Source organism: Takifugu rubripes, chromosome 11, assembly GCF_901000725.2.
Source record: "Takifugu rubripes chromosome 11, fTakRub1.2, whole genome shotgun sequence".
NCBI classification, from domain to species: Eukaryota; Metazoa; Chordata; class Actinopteri; order Tetraodontiformes; family Tetraodontidae; genus Takifugu; species Takifugu rubripes.
The window spans coordinates 8138579-8155314 of NC_042295.1; the positions used below are offsets into that span (position 1 = coordinate 8138579).

Sequence of the window (16736 nt, forward strand, 5' to 3'; positions counted from 1 at the left end):
CTTTAGGTGCAGCAGATGGTGTGGTCAGCACTTGAGGCCACCTCTAAGACCATTTTATTTTTAGTCTGGACGACATTCGATTGACCTTATGGTTCGAAGAGTAAAACTATTAAATAACTCTGAGGCCGCGTTCATCAGGACCTCTTCTGTGTCTGATGACTGTACGGGAGCAGTCGCACATCATCTGATTAGTCAATGGTCTCTTTGAACCTACATGATCTTTCTGTAAATAAAAGTTCTGATTAAATCTAGAAAAAAAATAGAATGATTTCCATTTTATTTCACTACATTTGAAAGAATCGTTTTAATACAGTCCACAGAGGCAAAAGGTCTTTTTAAGCACAACCTGCTGCAGCCCCTGACAGGGTTACGTTACCCCCAGCCTGCCCCGCTGGGAGTTTCCCCTCAGCTGAGAACAGGTGTTAGTGAGGAGGCTTGACCCGGCAAGGAGGAGGTCATTAATATTAGGTGGAGAGCACAGCATACATCTATGTTAATCACAAGGTGGATCTATCCACACGCAGACACTTCCACGTGTGCAGAACCTTCTCCCCAGAGTCTGATTACTGTCTTTGGTCTTTCGTTGAGGGAGGGTGGAAATCCGGCATCAGCTCTTGCGGCGGATGAAAAAAGGATGATAAATATAAATTTCCATACAGGCACAAAAACTTGACTATCTGTAAAGATGAATTAACTGTAGGTCACGTGTGATTGTGCACGCTGACGTGCGTTGTTGCCCACATCTGTGTCTCCATGATGCCAGCATGTATATTTATGAGGCATAAATTTGGGTTTTAATAGGGGATCTTTAAAACCAGATGAATACAGGCAACAAACGCCACACCTTCAGTGTTGGAGGATACATTTCAGGATAAAAGCAATATAAAATGATGTGGATTTTCCATGACAAAAGGTGTCCAGCCAGACCTTAGAAGGGAACCAATTGGATTGATAATTGCACTGAGCTATCCTGTTTTATGTGTATTGTGGTGCATCTATCAACCAAAATTGCATGCTTGTACCTCACAGTTAATCACATCTGACATTTTCTTTTTCTTTTCAGAAAAAATAAAATGTCATTATTTTCTTGGAAAGTGTGTAGTAGTGTGCACGTGGGGACTGAAAGCTCACTCTCAAATGGGTTTAATCTACAGTTTCAATATAGATTCTTATATGTAGATTCTCATATGTAGATATGTAGATTCTCAATCATCCAGGTCATAGTTGTCTTACTTAGATCTTACTCGGATAGCTTCCATAGGAACAATAATTATAATTCTATTCCACATTTCACTGAATTATATATCAGAATTTTCACTCGTGCAAAAGTTTAAAAGTTCATAATTTATATATTGTTTATGTTTTGATACAGTAGAAAAGTAGTTTAAACAAAAACTCCCCTGGGAACAGACGTAAAGTATAACAGAAGTGGGTGAGCGACATCTACTGGAAGTATTGGGAATTACAGTCTTCACCTGTCATAAATGCGCGTGTGAGACTAAACTAATCCTTTGTAGCTTCACAGAATTGATGCCAAACTGCAAATTTTGTAAAGAGTTTTTATTATCTGTTGTAAGAATACATTTTGTGGTTTAATTGTTCCAAAGAAACACAACATCTTAATCAAAATATATCCTTTACCAGAGCCAAAAATAGTTTGCTGTCTCAGCAGCATATTGTATACAGATTTTTTTTTGTTCATATGACAAGGTATCATGAAAAAAGTTGACAAAAACTGTGCATAGACTTTAAAGAATACATAAATAAAGAGTTAGCTAAAGGTGAACTCATCTTAGTGCATCAAATACTCTCATGGTGCAAGATAAACTATACATGTACTTCACATATCACAGAATGAAAACATACATGTCTGCAGGTGTCACTGCTGTGATGGACTCTGCGTCTGATCACTGGGATCCGGACTGTCCGCCTCCACGCTGAGGTGGCCGGTGGGGCTTCCAGCAGGAGGACGCATTTTGCTTATCGGGCTGAAGCTGCGTGGAGAGGACCCAGGGGAGCGAGCGGGGGAGCGAATGGGCCGCTGGAGTGGACCCGGGAAGGTTTGCGTGAGAGGGTGGGACAGCGGAGAGGGGCTGCGGGGGTACCTGCGCGGGGCTGACCAGACAGGACGCTCGGCTCCTCTGGGGAGGAGAGATGGCGCACAGGCAGCAGGGATGTTGTGCTCTGATTGGCTGACAGCGGTGCTGGAACACTCTTCCAGATGTTCCAGAGTGTCCTGGAACAAAAGAGAAGCTTTTCATGTTTCACCTCACCTTTAGGCTGTCATCAACCTCAGACATTTAACTAACTGGGTGCTACAAACTATTGGGAATTATACCTGTAACACAAAGAGGTGCAAAAGAGAAAGAGAAAGTAAGACTGATCACCTCTTCATTGAGAACGTAAAGAGGCATCGGACTTCTCCGACCGAGGGTGGACGGTTTGGGAACCACATCAACTGCAAAACATACCCGTATATTGATAATATTCATATAATGTTAACTTGATCTGTGTTGCATGACTTTTTTTTTATAATTTAAGAATTTTGTTCAGAAAAATCTTCCACCTTCACATTCATTTTCACCTTGCTCCATGTAGACGGGAGCTCTTTGGGGGACCGGTCGATGTTTCTTTCTAAAGCAGAAACAGGTCCGTTCAGGCCAAAGGTCACAGGTGGTTACTTATTTTTTCATTTAAAAATAAAGGGGGCTGGGGGGTGGACACAGTGACACCATTCAGCTATTTGACATTCTGCTCATGCTTGTCCAGGATGAAAGAGGGATAAAAGGAGAGAGAGAGAGAATAGAGGGAAGAAGGAAACAAGTTCTCACTTGGATGGTTTCCAACAGGCACAAACTGTCACCAGGGTGATCAGGAGGAATATTCCACCGGTGGACAGGATGATATACAGCGAGCTCCTTCCTAAACCAGAGCCATTAAAAGATGGGAACACAAAGAAAGAAAGAAAGAAAGAAAGAAAGAAAGAAAGAAAGAAAGAAAGAAAGAAAGAAAGAAAGAAAGAAAGAAAGAAAGAAAGAAAGAAAGAAAGAAGTTTGCATCAAAAATATCTTAAAAAGACACATTTAGTTACTCTGCATAGCTCTTTCATGCCCCCCCCCACCAAGTTGCATATAAAGGGCCCCTCTGAAGGTTTTGTTGTTCTGCACCGTTGTGCATGTTTCAGCGCAGCAGAAATGAAGTCGGCATTGCTCAGATCCACCGAGGCGCTGCTGCCTCGTGATAAGTAACTGTCTATTCACCCCTCCAAATCCCCCCCACCCCCACCCACTGGCTCACATGGTAGCAGCCAGGCTGCCTGTGTTACAGCAGCTAGTGTTGTTAGTCAGACTCATGTAATAACTGTTAAGATTAAAATGCACTGTTTAACATTTCCCGAGAACCTAAATGCATCGCAGCGTCTCCCCTAATGTCCTCCCGGTGGGACGGGCCACCTACTGTAGACGGTGAGTTTGACGGGCACGCTTCTGGTGCTGCTGATGGGGTTGTTCACAGTGCAGGCGTACACGTCGTCGTCCGACATCAGCACGCGCAAGATGGTCAAGACCTTCTGGTCGTGCGACAGCTGCAGCCGCGAGTCGTTGGTTAGCACCTTGCCCCCCTTCAGCCAACCGTAGACGGGCTTGGTGCCGTTGTCGTGGGAACAGTGCAGGTGAAAGTGCTCGTTGTACTCCAGGACGGATGAAGCCATCATCTGGATGTAAGGCTTGGACACGGGGACTGGAGGAGACAAAGCAAACGCGAGAACGGAGAAGTTAGCTGCTGGTGCCCATCTTGAGTGTTCTGATCCGAAAGTTTTAAGGGTTCTGCCCACCATCCACGGTGAGCTCAACATGGCTCTCCCCCGTGAAGGTGTCGTCTGTGATGGAGATCTCCACCTCATACGCCCCTTCATCCGACAGCTGCAGGTTGTGCAGCAGGAGGGAGCCGTTCCCGAAGACGAAGATGCGATCACGGTACTCTGGCCTCAGGTTCCCGATTATATCCGTTCCTATGGACTGCACCACTGTGATGGGTTTCTCTCGGGGCCTCTTCATCTGCCACTTGATCACCGGCTTGTCGGCACTGCTGCTGGAGTAGCTGACTGAAAGAAGGGCCTCTCTGCCCACCGTGCCCCTCACCACTTGGGCTTGGCTGGTCACATTCACCCCTGAAACCTCACCTGGGAAAAAAAAGATGCATCAACATCCAAAAATCTAATTCACATATCCAAGGTAGTTTTCTCTCTCTCTAATTCACATAGTACTAATTTGTTTTACTGAACTTCAAACAAGAAGACAAATATGAAGCTCGTAATGTCAGAGGAGCCTTAACAATGATCCTGTCACATCATCTGTCAACACTTATCTGAACAGAAACTGCCCCACTGACGCCTATAGCCTAAAAGCTAAAGTTGCCAATATTTTACACCCCATTTGCCCTTTTGCTGCCTCTCATGGGAAAGAAATTCCAATGGTTGTTTTTGAGCACCTCAATAAGCAGATAAAGTCAGTTGAGAGAGCAACTCACTCACACATCGATGCAGGAATGCAGGTCTGGAATGCTTTTATCATTTCCACACAAGACCGCATATGTTTAGCATCTTTGTAACATGAAAAAAGGATAAAATGTCTGAAGTGGCAGGCTGAAAAGTGAATCAATCATCCAAGAAGGACAAGCTACTTGTTCAGGGTTGTTCAAAACCGGACGTATTCATGCATTCATGTGAGTAGATTTGTCTCCATTTAAGATGAAGTCACATCATTTTTCAGACAATTCCATTGGTGGACAGTTCTGTTGAGACCGAAGCTCTCACTGGGACTATTTTATTGACCCCTCGTTGTGAACAAGTGAAGGACTAATTTTGATTTGTGTTCTTCCTTTATCTTCCAGCTCCCACAGTCACACGAGTTTAAGGTGTGACAAAGCGAGCTGCATTTTATCCTTTATGGCCGACTCTGTCGGGGAAACCAAGCGGGGCAGAGTTATTACTGTTCTCAGCGGGGGTGTCCTACTGCTCGGCCTCAGCGATGGAGAAATTAACCCAGGAGAGGGAGGAGAGTGTGTGCCGCTCGCTGTTCTCTGTAGCCAGGCGTCTAGCAAGGCATCGCCTCATTGCTGTGGTAACTATTTGGTCCGTCTGACAGGGGTTGCCAAGGAGATAAGACAAAGGACATAATTGTTGGAACGGGTTTCCTCGGCCGAAAAGAGCAAGCGAGGGGTTACAGAGGGAGAGAGAGAGAGCGCTTTTGTCGCTGGTGAGGTCGGAGATGGACACTGGATCCAGTGATTCCAATAAAACTGTTTGGTAAACTGGGATCATGGTACCAATTGGGAATAAAGGAAAATAAATCAAACATGTTTTTAATGAAAATCACATGAATGAGATCTCCTTAACTGAGCTACAATTTCCCCAAACCAAGAGTAAAAAAAGATAAAACTTTGTGATGTGACACTTAAATGCATCACCTGCTCCTCACATATGTACAATGGACACTCCAGATTCCTTTGAGCCACTGACGGGGGCCCAGTCCAGAGCGCCACTCATGAATGAACCCATTGTGGAAATGACCAATTTGTGCAACATGAGGAAGAAAAACATTTCTGATTAAAACTGGATTAACTGGGAGGACCACAAACACGAGTCCTGTTGACTCGTATACGCATGAAAATAACTGGAACTGACAACTGTTGATCTATTTTCTTTGGAATAAACTCTTGAACTGAGCTGAAAACCCCTCGTCTTTTTGGAAAACGGAGCAGATTAAGGGGGTTTGTTCATTCTCTAACCTTTGCATAGCAAATAAAATGGACCTACCTGTGAAGAAAAGGAGGAAGAGGAGGCCAGAGATCGCCAGTTGCGAAGAAATGTCAATAAAACTGTCGCCTGTACAGGAGGTCTTCCTCTCCACCTTCATCTTGTGTCCTGGGCAGAGTCAGCCCAGCGAACATGGTTTATCCAACCTAAGCACGTCTGAAGCCCGACACAGTCTCTGCTGCCTGATTGAGACTCTGGCTTCTGCCGGGGGCCACTCTGAGCCCCACACTGCTCACAGCACCCCTGCCGCAGCCAACAACAGCCAACTCTGTGTGTGAGTGTGTGTGCGTGACACAGACAGTGACACAGTGTGGGTCAGCTTTTTCTCTGCACCTCCATGTTGAATTCACACAAATAAAGACTCCGATCTAAGCAATGACCCTAAATTTTTAGTGTAGAGAAGTTACTGGCAACAATTTGTGGTAGGAAAAACTACTTTACCCCCCCCCCCCTTTCCCTCCTTTCCTTGGCCCACTTTACTCACATTGTGCAAACTCCTCTCTGGACTGGAGCCTCAAAATAAACTCTGAATGCATCACTGTGCAAACAACCCTGTGATTGATAGAAAGTGATGAAGAACTGTATTGCTGCACTATTATGTGCATGGTCCAGGTTTCTGTATGTGACAGCAACAGAACTCGGAACATGAACTATGAAGAAAAAGCTGTTGTACCTACTATGTCCGTTAGGGGGCGTAAAATCTATACGAAGGCTAAAAAGGAAGGTTGTGTTTTTTAGCCTTTTGACATTTTTTTTAGCCTTTCTAATGAAAACAAGATCTTTTATTGTTAACCTTTTTCCTTTTGAGAAAGACTGGATTAAAAAACTGGGATTGGGAACTGAAAAATGTCTTGGTTCTTGATTTTCCAACTGCCGTCACACAGGGTGTCAAAGGGCTCTAATAGATGGTTCAATTATGAGATTTCTGACAACAAGGGAGGCCACACATGGAAAAGGACATCTGTCTGACAGGGTGGAAATTCAGAAAGAGACAGCCATCGCCGTCCTGTCTCCTCTTGAGCTTAGTCATCTGTGGAGTGGGCCATCAAAGCTGCACCTCTCCCCTCCACCTCTGCCCTCTCAGTAAGAGTGGCGCCGCCCTTTTCCTCTCTCCACTCTTCCAGCTTTTCTAACATGCTGTAAATCGATGGGGACTCTATCGCGTCTAGGTCTGAGCTGAGACAATTGCAGCGACAGAGAAGCCTTTGTGACCTGAAGTGATGTAATTTTGTGCGACTTGAGAGGGGGGAAAAACACTTCAGAAATTCTGCATTGGGTACTGAGGCGTCAATCAGGGCTCATTTCCACACTTGTTACAATGAAGCAGGCCTCTTCTAAAGCCAAACTTAGATGTTTAGTCTGCATAATGACGACGCTTCAGCTCCAGTGGCGTCACCGCTGGAAACAGATAATTGCGCCCCCTGCTGCTTGTCCTCACTTTTTCCATCTTTAATTATCACCCAGGAGACCACAACTTTTTTCCCCGTCCTTACTGACAGGCTGTCTGAGGAGAACAAACCAATCAAGCAGAGCTCACATATGCTTCAAGAACAGTCAATCTTAACGAGATGTAAAAGGGACTGGCTTTTGTCAAGTTTTCGGATCACACAAGGTCCCTGCGAGAATAAGGACCCCCCCCCCCCCAACCACCTTCTCCCTAACTGGGTCTCCAACAGCGAGTGGGGGTCGTGCTATGTTTGGAGGCGTGCATGCTATTGATTGTTCACCCACAGTCATTAAAGAGAGGGTTGAACGTGGCCGCGGCACCTTTGGGACTGAGTAGGAGAAAAGGTTCATCTAAAACCCATTGTGGCTATTTATGACAGAGCAGCGGAGGAGGAACATCAGGCTAAGGAGGAAGCGCCTCGCACGACCGCAGCAGAGAGCGAGACTTCTGCTGTTCGTCGCGTCTCCATGACGCGCGTCACAGCCATATGCACGGTGTGCGCGCGTGTGAGCGACTTGAGTGGGTTGCGCAGGAACGATGGGCCGCGTTCTTTCCACTGCGAGCGTGCATGTGCGGTTGCAGATTGTGCAGGGAGCAGTACGGCTCAGATGTGTGTAGGTGGCTGAGTGGGAGCGCTGGGAGACAGAAGATGCTCCAGCTTTTTTCTCAAAAGCCGAACAAGACCGGCTGGAAGAAGCAAGGAGAGAAATCGCGACATTATCTTGTGATTCACGCAGACTTCCCTGCAAAATATGAGCCACAAATGTTGATGACCACCTGTTGTAAAAGGAAAACACTTTAATTTAAAGCAGACTGGCGATGCCTTCAAAGCAATTACTTGTTATAAAATTGCTGACGCTTTACAATTATTCACGATTAAACGGTGAAACCGAGATTTTGCCATTGTAGGTGGCAGCTGTAAATATGAGGGAAAACAACCGACTTCTGCTGTTCCGCAGATAAATGAAGTTTAATGCAGACAGAGCAGCGCATAATAGGCGGATTTATTCTTCTAATCTATCTACAGGGAACTTTAAAGGCTCTGCAAACTGAAATCAGGCGATTTAACAAGTCAAAACCCATCAAAACGGCGGCTGAGCGTCATGTTTCACAAGATCAAAGGTGGAAAAAAAGGTGTAACTACTGCATGCTTACTGACTTGGAAGATCAGATTTGTAGAAAATGCTCATAAAGGTTAAATTAATCCAGGCTTGTACAATGTGACTGAATAAATAGAACATACATAGCTACTTGTCCTTTGATATTTTAATCATGTCTATAAGCGGGTAAAATAGTAACCATGATACAATCACACCAGGAAACAATACTGAGTAACAGATTAAAGCCGTTTAAGCCACTTCTTACACAAAGCTGATGTGTTCATGGTCGGTACACAGATGGCATGAAGTGATCGATCCCAGTTAAGCCCTGTTTAGCATTTAGAGGACATTCATTTTCACATTCACAGATCATCATCTAAGAACTAGCACACGAGCAGAAGTTTCACAAGTACATGCAGTGAGTTGCAAATTCCGGGTCAAAGACATCTGCACTGCTGGAGAAGCAGAGGAGTGTTACAGTTCACAAAGATGCACACAACACGCCCTCGGAATAGTTGCTTCATTCATCTACTGCTAATTTGAGTCAGAAATTAAATAAATAAGAATGAAAAAAAAGACTCCCTGGGGTGAAAAGGTGTGTCTAAAGTTGGCTGGTGCCAACCATCTCTCGCTACCTTGCCTCACTTCATCCAGGTCTGGGAGGGGGTGTCGCTGCTCTGGCACAGGTGTGGTGCCCCCCCCCTCCTCTACTGTCCCCGATCGTCCTGTCTCTGTGGAGAGAACATTGATTTAAAAAAAAATCCGAAAAAAAAATCAAACACGGTCCCTTGTTTCAAGAATCGTATAAAATGGATAAAAAAATATATAAAATTTGTATAAAAATCCAACCTAAAAACTGAAAAACCTAGTTCCGTTGGAAAAGGGGGTCTCCCCCAGTGGGAGGTGCTTGCCTTGCTCTGTTCCAACTGGACAGCTCCATTAATTCTGCAGCATGTAGACTACTACCCCTCATGCACCTGGAGCTATAAATACTCCAACTGGGTCACAGAGAACCATTCACAAGAAGGTTTCCCTGAAACCTGTGTTCAACCGACTGGAGGGCTAATGTCAATAAAGTTTTGACTATTAGATGAAAAATGTCTGTTAAAATAGCTTTATGCTCCAAGAAGTTTATTAGCCCTCTATTCTCCAGGCACAAACATGTTGCACATTCAAATGATTAAATGTATGTGTTTTCATTTTAAACTGGCAAAAATAACATTTTTGGAGGCAAATGCAATTATAACCCATTTAGCATAGAACTGCTGGGAACCCTCTGGGGTAATTCAATTAGTCACTGGTTTATGTACTGCATTATTCACAGGCAGGAGAAGTCAGGAGCAGCTCTAATCTGTGCTTTTAATTATGTATGACTTTTACACGTTTCTTTTCTTAGAGAATAAAGTGGCTAAAGATGTGTGCCAATTAATGCCTCTGAAGTAGCTGTAGCACAAAAAAACATCTTTATCTGTGACTCGACACCACTGTTCCCTTATTAACATGCAGACTATCATACCCTAACTAATGATCTTTAGAGAATCCTGACATTTAAGGTTACCTAAAGTTCCTACAACTCCCTTTCTGTTTTTATAGCAGCCACGACTGCTCACCTCCTCCCCTTCTGCTTTGTCCTCCGGCTTCAACTTCTTACGGGTCATGTGGCCGCGGAAGCCAGCTTGGATCTTGGCGGCAGCCCTGTTGGCCTCGGGATCATCCAGGGGGATGTCCATGATGTCCTCCTCCTCCTGGGGCCTGCTGCAGTCCTCCTGCTGAGAAGACCAAACCACAGAGGCTTTTCACAGAAGGAGAGCAAATTGAAACAGATTTGTTTTGCCTAGTACTTGGTTGGAGGACTGAGAAGGGTCTACGTATTGCTCGCAGTAAAGGTTTTTTTTTCACTTTTTTGAAAAACTTCTTGATCTACGGACCGGGTCAATATGGACCATGAACCAGCAAAAAAAAAAGCTGCTGCAGTCGACAGCAAAGAGCTCATTCGGTGACACATCTACGGCATCCTCTGTCCCAGTGGACGCTGTGTGGTGGGCGGACAGAGACATTGTGGTTGGTCATAAAGTGTCAGTGGAGAGACGCCAGGGCTGTTGACGAGCGATGTAAACATCAATCCAGATTCCGAGGCGAGCGCGTATCACCTCCTCCCGTGTTTTGCCTGTGCATAGCAGATCTACTCTGAATACAACAGCCCACAGAACGGCCCCGTTGTCATCCCACCAGCTCGGTGAGGCAGTGCATCATGTCTCTAGCGAAACCCCTCCAGTGTAGGAGTGTGACCACCCACCTGTGTAGCCAGCATTCATTAGCCTCCATGTCTGACTGCTCACTGAGCAGCCACATCCCAGCTCTCTCGCAGCAGCAGCTATGTCTGCCTGATGTAGCGCATTTTGTAATTGTTTTTAGCTCAGAGCTCTTTGGACCTCATTTGACCCAAACTTGACACAAGTTTCCAGTCAATTAAAATGTGTGTGGAATCAATTAAAGTAACGCGCGGTCTTAACAGACTTTATGAGAAACCATTTGATTCATGTTTAGCATTATTATTCACCGGCACATTTTTCTATGCAAGGACAGAAACAACAAACAGCAGGACACAGTTAGAGGACAGTTGTATCAAATCCAGCTCCTCTAATGTTCTCTGAGAGTAATTGTGGTGAAACAAGACAACAAATTAAGATTTTTGAAAAGAAACAAAAAGTTTTTCCAAAGCTTCTACTCACATTGTGGCAGTCCATGTCTTATTCTGGCTTCGATCTTCAGCTGTGCTGACCTGCTGTGACTTATTCGTCTCGAGTTCTACACGGATGCAGCGAAAGCCCCTCAGCAAACGTGCAACCGGTTTAATGCAGATGCCTCACTGACTGTTACCAATGATGACTGTATATTCAGTAACACCCTCTCATGCACAGAATGAGAGAGAGTTATACAGTCAGAGTGAGGACGAGGGAGGGAGGAAGGGAGGGAGGGAGACAGCGACCTCCTACAAACATGACAGCATGTGCTCCGTCTTTCCAGTCTCATTAAGGCTGCTGACCTGTGTTTACCTCACACAATTAAAGGGCCTCGCCATTTAAGATAAGCCGAAACAAAGTGACGGCGTTGGCCGTCAGCTGGTGACGCAGCTGACGGCCTCGATTAGAAGTTTGAAACACGGCAACCAGATCTGGAATAAATAAATCAGAAATGCAAAAAGTGGCTGCTTTGCACCAACCGCAGTGAAACAGAAGCATAGACAAACATTCAAATTCACACATCCACGTGCTACTAATAAACAATCAACCTCCACAAAAAAACGGATGACCAGCTTATGCAGCCTACTATGCACAAGCCAGATGGTCAACGAAAACAATTATTGCTGACTTTCCTCTTCTGCTAAAAGCGTAGCGAAAATATCTCGGGCTCTTTTACACGAGGAAGTGTTATAAATTTATTAGAGAGGAGGCAGAGAGAACTCGCAGCCCTCTCCCTCCCTCTGATCCCAGCTGGTACAGCCGCCCACACTCCTCTGCCAGGCTAGCAGACAAGTTGGAGAAAAATAGAGAGCGTCCATTTATTTGAGTTAAATGCATGACATCAACGCGCTCCTAAACAGTATATTAAATCTGTCTCCTGCCTGATTTCTCTAAGCAGCCTTGTGTATCAAGCTGTTACCTAATTTGCCTTAATTATGCTTACTGAAATCAATCACGACATAGTAGTTCTGCTCATATCAGCCTAATCAGCAGGCTGTACGATTCCTCTAAGGACAGAGGACATGGCAACTTGCAAATACTGAGCAAGCAAGCAAAGAGGAAACCAAAGTGCACCTCTGTGACGCTACAGCATTCCCCCGAACATGTGGCCGATGCAGCGTGTCCATTGCATGTTTACTTTGTTGTAACTGTAATGAATTGTCACTACTCAAAAAGGCAGAAAAACAAGACATATTGTTCAGCAATTTGATCCCTCACACGCTGCAGTTGAGGGTAGATTACTGATACAGATGGTGCATAGCAACTATCGCCATAACCATCTCCTATTAATTCCATGACGACACTAAGAGAAAGTGCATGGTGGAGAGGGGTTGCCATGGTAACGTGCTTGGCACCCATTCCTGGCTCTCCCTCCTTGTGCATTTGCAGCCGCGGTTGTCCAGACATATCAGACGAGGCTAACTGTGATGGCAGCACAAAGGTTAAAGATCTAACTGGGAATCCATTCAGTTGTCGCAGATATTAAAGAGATTAAAACTTTATCGTAGCGTAGGCCAATCAAGATAGCACACTTACTTGGAGATGTACTGTATCTCTGCATCTGCATCTTGTGTGCAGGAGAGGGACAATCAAATGAGGGTCATTGTTGATCAGGCTCACCCTTTGATGGGTTCATTTATAGGACCTGATATAGGTGAACTGCTTTGACTACAATGGCAGCAACATCTAGATTCTTTTCATTAATCAGAATTGCCATGAATGTGATGAATAGTCTTTATTGAGACAGTGCACAAGTGTTACCTTTTCACCACTGATGTCTTCAGGTCCCGTGGTGTCCTTTTCTAAATGCTCCTCCTCTACTGCGTCGGCTCGTGGGTCTGGACTAACACTGTCCTTGACAAACAGCGTCTCCCTGTCCTCTTGTTCTCCTGAGTCAAACTTTGTTTCCTCTACAGCTTCTGAGGATTCTGGTGTTTCTTCCTCTAACACTTTGAAGTCTGGCTCTGACTCTTCGGCTGTCCTTTGGTCTTCGTCCTCACCTGACAGAGGTTGGGCACTTGTCTCTAAAGTTTCAGTCTCTGTCTCCGGGGCCTCAGTTGATGAATTTGACTGGGTTGCTTGCAGCGACTGATCTTCCGCACCAGCTTCACAGCATCCTTGTTTGAAAACATCTTCTTCATCTACTTTATGCAGGTCTGCTGTCTCAGCTCCTTCAGAGATTGGATCCTTTAGCTGGGATTTACCTTCACCTATTTTCAAAGAGCTCTCAGGTGTGGAACTTTTTCCACGCTCTGGGTTATTTTCCTCTATCGTAACGGCGGACTGATCTGATGAACTGACAACTTTATCACCTTGGCCCATCTCATCCTCCCCATCAGATAGACCAGAATCATTTGTATCTACCCTCTCCTTCATTACAGATGTTCCCTGCTGATTTTCCATTCCCTTCTCTTCTGAGTTAACTTCCATTTCAACGCCCACCATTTCATGTTCTCTACCATCTTGTGTAGCGGACATGTTTTGATCTAGTTCCACAGTAGTGATTTCTTTAGATTCTTCCCCAGGCTGCTTTTCTATATTAGGCTTCAAGACCTCCACTGTATCCGGTTCCTCTGGCTCAAAGTGTTTCATCTCCTGAGCCTCTGGAAGGTCTTCAAAGCTGACCTCAACCAATGAGTTGCCTTTATGTGTATTGCTGTCTTCTATATTACTGAATCTTTCATGCTTTTCCTCAGAAGAAGTCTGTAATCTTTCCACCTCCTCTGTTGCCTCTGCTTGATCCTCTGCTTCTTGCTGATTGTCCTCGGGTCTTTCCACTTCCAATTTCAGCCCTGTGTCCTGGTCCCCTTCCTGTCTGTCATCTGTAGCAGTGTTTCCTTCCACAGTATTTTCTTTTTCCTCACAAATTGCTGCAAACACATCCACATTAGGGCATCCAGACTCTGAAACGACCTCTGATTGTTCTTCAACTATCGTTTTTTCATTTGGATCCACCATATCCTGATCAAGACCTACTTCTTTATCCCTTCCCTCACCCTCTGCAGCCAGTGGAGTTGAGGCACGGGCCGCACCATCTGTAAAACTCGGTGATATTCCAATGAACTCGAAGTCAGAATGATCGACATCTTCATGTGAAACGTGACTGATTTCTTTTTCATTGGCTGAACCCACAGTTCCCGATGGGATCTCCTCCGTCTCACCACTTGGTTCTTCTGCTTCTAGTTCCCTGTTTAGCGATTCCCCTTCAGAAAGTTTGCCTTTTGATGTGAGCCTCTCTGTAATACCATGTTTTTCTTCTTCTGTGCCTGTAGCACCATCAGATGCATCCTGTTGGATGGTGGAAAAACTGGAGACTGCTTTTGAATGACTGAATTCTTCTCCAGTTTTGGAATCAATAGAATTTTCCCTAAAAATTGTGCAAAAAATGGTGCTCAGTCTGACAAGCAGTACATCTGTAAATCATAAGTTAAGGAACACCTACTTATCTGTTTTCCTGTGCCTTTCCTTTTGCTGCTCTCCTGCACATCTTAAACTGCAAATCTGCCTTTTGCTAGTTCAAAATAATTCATAACCTACGAGTATTTGAGAATTCTTTAACGATAATATTCTCGCATTTGAAAATGGCACCTTAATGGTTAAGGCACAGCAACAGTTGCCGAGTGCTGAAGATGTGATCGACGCAGACAAAAAAAACAACACGTTTCACCTGGATAGCAATGACACATTGTCTATTGACTTTGAACACAGAACAAAAAAAATTTATTGTCAATTTCTCCTCATATATCCCTTGTTATTTTTCTTTCACTCTGGTCCCTCTCCTGGTTTTTATCTTTTGCTTTAAATAGGACATGCAATGACTCACTTGCATGTAGTCGCCCTGGTTGCACTCGTTTCTTCAGTAGCAGGGACTTGGTCTGTCTAAATATGTAATAAGACAAGAAAACAATTTCACAGATAAAGAGTACCGGTAGAATGAAGCTGTTCATTCTGACAATAGTGCTGTAAACTGTAAACTAATTTTACCTCTGTGTCTTTAAATTCATGATTATAATAGAATCTCTCTTCCAGTCTAGCAGCCCACTCAGCAGTGTCCAGGCCACTCTCTGTTATTAAATAAAGTTAAATATGTCAATAAGATACATTTTTCACTTTTTTTTAACATTTGAGTTACCTTGTCTTTGTTTGAGAAGAGAACTAAAGTACTGTGCAGCATATTTGGGAATGTCTTCAGGCTGGTCTCGCAGGACTTCTCTGACCAGACCATTCAAGATGGTACCAAAACCTCGGGGGAGCCGCAGGTGAGTGCTGGAGAATGGTACTGACATTCTAATAAATTATAGGACAAGACAAAACTTTTCACTTTCACACAACCCTTAACATATGGAGGTAGACAGTAAAGCTAACATGGCTTTTGGTGTTTTGGTTAAAAATATCTATGGTATACACACTGTTACAACTCCTCAAAAAGGCTAGTCACCATTGGCTGTCCAAAAAGTAAATCACTATCCAATTTGCATTATTTTCATTTTGAGCACCCCCCCCAAAAAAAAAACAAAAACACCTTGAATATTTTCAGAAGAAAATATAAACAAGCATATTCCTAAATAAGAACACAAACTGGAAAACTTAAAGCAGGATTGTGCTCCTTGCATTTGTGCAAAGGTACAAAGAATCAACTGTCTTTTGGTTGTAATATTCTTACCTTGTATTTTGTATTTCTTTATATCTACACAGAAAGTAGTTCTTTATTTTATAGCATTAGTGGAGTGCAGTTGTAATACAATGGAAAATAGCTGTAATTTAGCATGTTGCTCTGAATCAAGACTCCTTTGATCTTTGAAAGATCAAATGTGAAATATTGAGACTTTTGTTTTGATCTTATTTTTCTGCATCAGGGTATGGCATGGTGGTGTTGGTGTTGGTGGATGGGTGGGGGGTACAGAACAGGACAACGGGTTGCTGACTGTAATAAAGATTGTAAAGGAACGCTTCTTTCCATTTCATGCAGATGCACAGAACTAGTCTGACCCAAATTCGGGTTCAATGCTTATTTTCTTATCCTCTCCACACACAGTTGTTGTTTTCAAAGGAAGTGGTTTTTGAGTCAAATGTAATAACTTATTTCATTGTGACAGTGAAGAAACGTTTACATTTACAACGCTCTTTGGAAGACAGGGTTTGCCCATGCGCGGTGCTCCGACACGTCTGGTACGGCTGCGGGCGGCTGCTGGGAGAGTGGCCGCCCGTGGGTGCTTTAAAACGGGGGAGGAACTGACGGCAGCACCCGATGCTAGACTACACTAGAACAATACGTCAGTCTTCCCAAAAGAAGAAAAATATCCAACAACTCTCAAAATTCCCCGGATTTGTCGCTATTCGCTTTTGACAAGAAAAAAGTCACCAAGATGATTTGAAAAGTCGCTAGATTTAGCGAGAAAGTCGCCATTTTGCAACACTGCACACATCACCTGAAGTGGATCGTGAATTATAAACTTAAAGTTACCTTAAAAAGGGTTATGAGTGGAATTATACATGCGTTTGTTACCTTTACTCGCCCCCAGTACGTATGCACCTTGTTGGTCAGCGTTTAAGCTAGCTGTCGTGTTTGACAGTCGTTGCTAGGCAACAGGTCCCCTTACCGGCACCGCAGACTCAAATGTGACACTGGC

The 16736-nt window shown here is 44.2% G+C and overlaps 3 protein-coding genes across 6 annotated transcripts; all 3 read right to left on the bottom strand.

Annotated features, from left to right (window-relative positions):
- Window positions 1-1549: 1549 nt before the first annotated feature.
- hepacama (hepatic and glial cell adhesion molecule a) lies at window positions 1550-6179 on the bottom strand. 3 transcript variants are annotated; one of them, XM_029844419.1, is made up of 7 exons: window positions 5816-6179; window positions 3833-4180; window positions 3457-3738; window positions 2832-2928; window positions 2585-2634; window positions 2388-2458; window positions 1550-2236 (listed from the first exon to the last, which is right to left on the bottom strand). In XM_029844419.1, the coding sequence occupies exons 1-7, from the start codon at window positions 5913-5915 to the stop codon at window positions 1880-1882; spliced, it is 1305 nt and encodes a 434-aa protein (XP_029700279.1). In that variant the 5' UTR covers window positions 5916-6179; the 3' UTR covers window positions 1550-1879. The 3 variants fall into 3 exon arrangements, with proteins under 3 accessions (XP_029700279.1, XP_029700277.1, XP_029700278.1); XM_029844417.1 differs by having other exon boundaries at window positions 2567-2634; XM_029844418.1 differs by having other exon boundaries at window positions 2567-2634; window positions 2832-2922; window positions 5816-6157.
- A 2065-nt stretch (window positions 6180-8244) lies between these two features.
- On the bottom strand, window positions 8245-11248 carry nrgna (neurogranin (protein kinase C substrate, RC3) a). The gene is made up of 3 exons (XM_011608420.2): window positions 11095-11248; window positions 9973-10128; window positions 8245-9093 (listed from the first exon to the last, which is right to left on the bottom strand). The coding sequence occupies exons 1-3, from the start codon at window positions 11107-11109 to the stop codon at window positions 9070-9072; spliced, it is 195 nt and encodes a 64-aa protein (XP_011606722.1). The 5' UTR covers window positions 11110-11248; the 3' UTR covers window positions 8245-9069.
- Window positions 11249-11412: 164 nt separating this feature from the next.
- LOC115251556 (midasin) lies at window positions 11413-16730 on the bottom strand. 2 transcript variants are annotated; one of them, XM_029844239.1, is made up of 5 exons: window positions 16613-16730; window positions 15239-15393; window positions 15091-15170; window positions 14930-14985; window positions 11413-14473 (listed from the first exon to the last, which is right to left on the bottom strand). In XM_029844239.1, exons 2-5 carry the CDS (start codon window positions 15390-15392, stop codon window positions 12811-12813), a joined length of 1953 nt encoding a protein of 650 aa, XP_029700099.1. In that variant the 5' UTR covers window position 15393; window positions 16613-16730; the 3' UTR covers window positions 11413-12810. The 2 variants fall into 2 exon arrangements, with proteins under 2 accessions (XP_029700099.1, XP_029700098.1); XM_029844238.1 differs by lacking the exon at window positions 16613-16730 and adding an exon at window positions 15770-16595.
- Window positions 16731-16736: the final 6 nt, after the last annotated feature.

What these genes read in the sequence shown, in the direction of transcription:
- nrgna (XM_011608420.2), bottom strand. An exon ending in ACAAAGCAGAAGGGGAGGAG is followed by an intron (nt 9,094 to 9,972) that starts GTGAGCAGTCGT and finishes TTCTCTCCACAG; the next exon opens with AGACAGGACGATCGGGGACA.
- hepacama (XM_029844417.1), bottom strand. Translation starts at nt 5,915, where the DNA reads ATGAAGGTGGAGAGGAAGACCTCCTGTACAGGCGACAGTTTTATTGAC. An exon ending in CTTCCTCCTTTTCTTCACAG is followed by an intron (nt 4,181 to 5,815) that starts GTAGGTCCATTT and finishes TTTTTTTCCCAG; the next exon opens with GTGAGGTTTCAGGGGTGAAT. An exon ending in TTTACGTTCTCAATGAAGAG is followed by an intron (nt 2,237 to 2,387) that starts GTGATCAGTCTT and finishes CTTTTGTTCCAG; the next exon opens with GACACTCTGGAACATCTGGA.
- LOC115251556 (XM_029844239.1), bottom strand. Translation starts at nt 15,392, where the DNA reads ATGTCAGTACCATTCTCCAGCACTCACCTGCGGCTCCCCCGAGGTTTT. An exon ending in ATGAATTTAAAGACACAGAG is followed by an intron (nt 14,986 to 15,090) that starts GTAAAATTAGTT and finishes TTACATATTTAG; the next exon opens with ACAGACCAAGTCCCTGCTAC. An exon ending in ACCAGGGCGACTACATGCAA is followed by an intron (nt 14,474 to 14,929) that starts GTGAGTCATTGC and finishes CACAATTTTTAG; the next exon opens with GGAAAATTCTATTGATTCCA.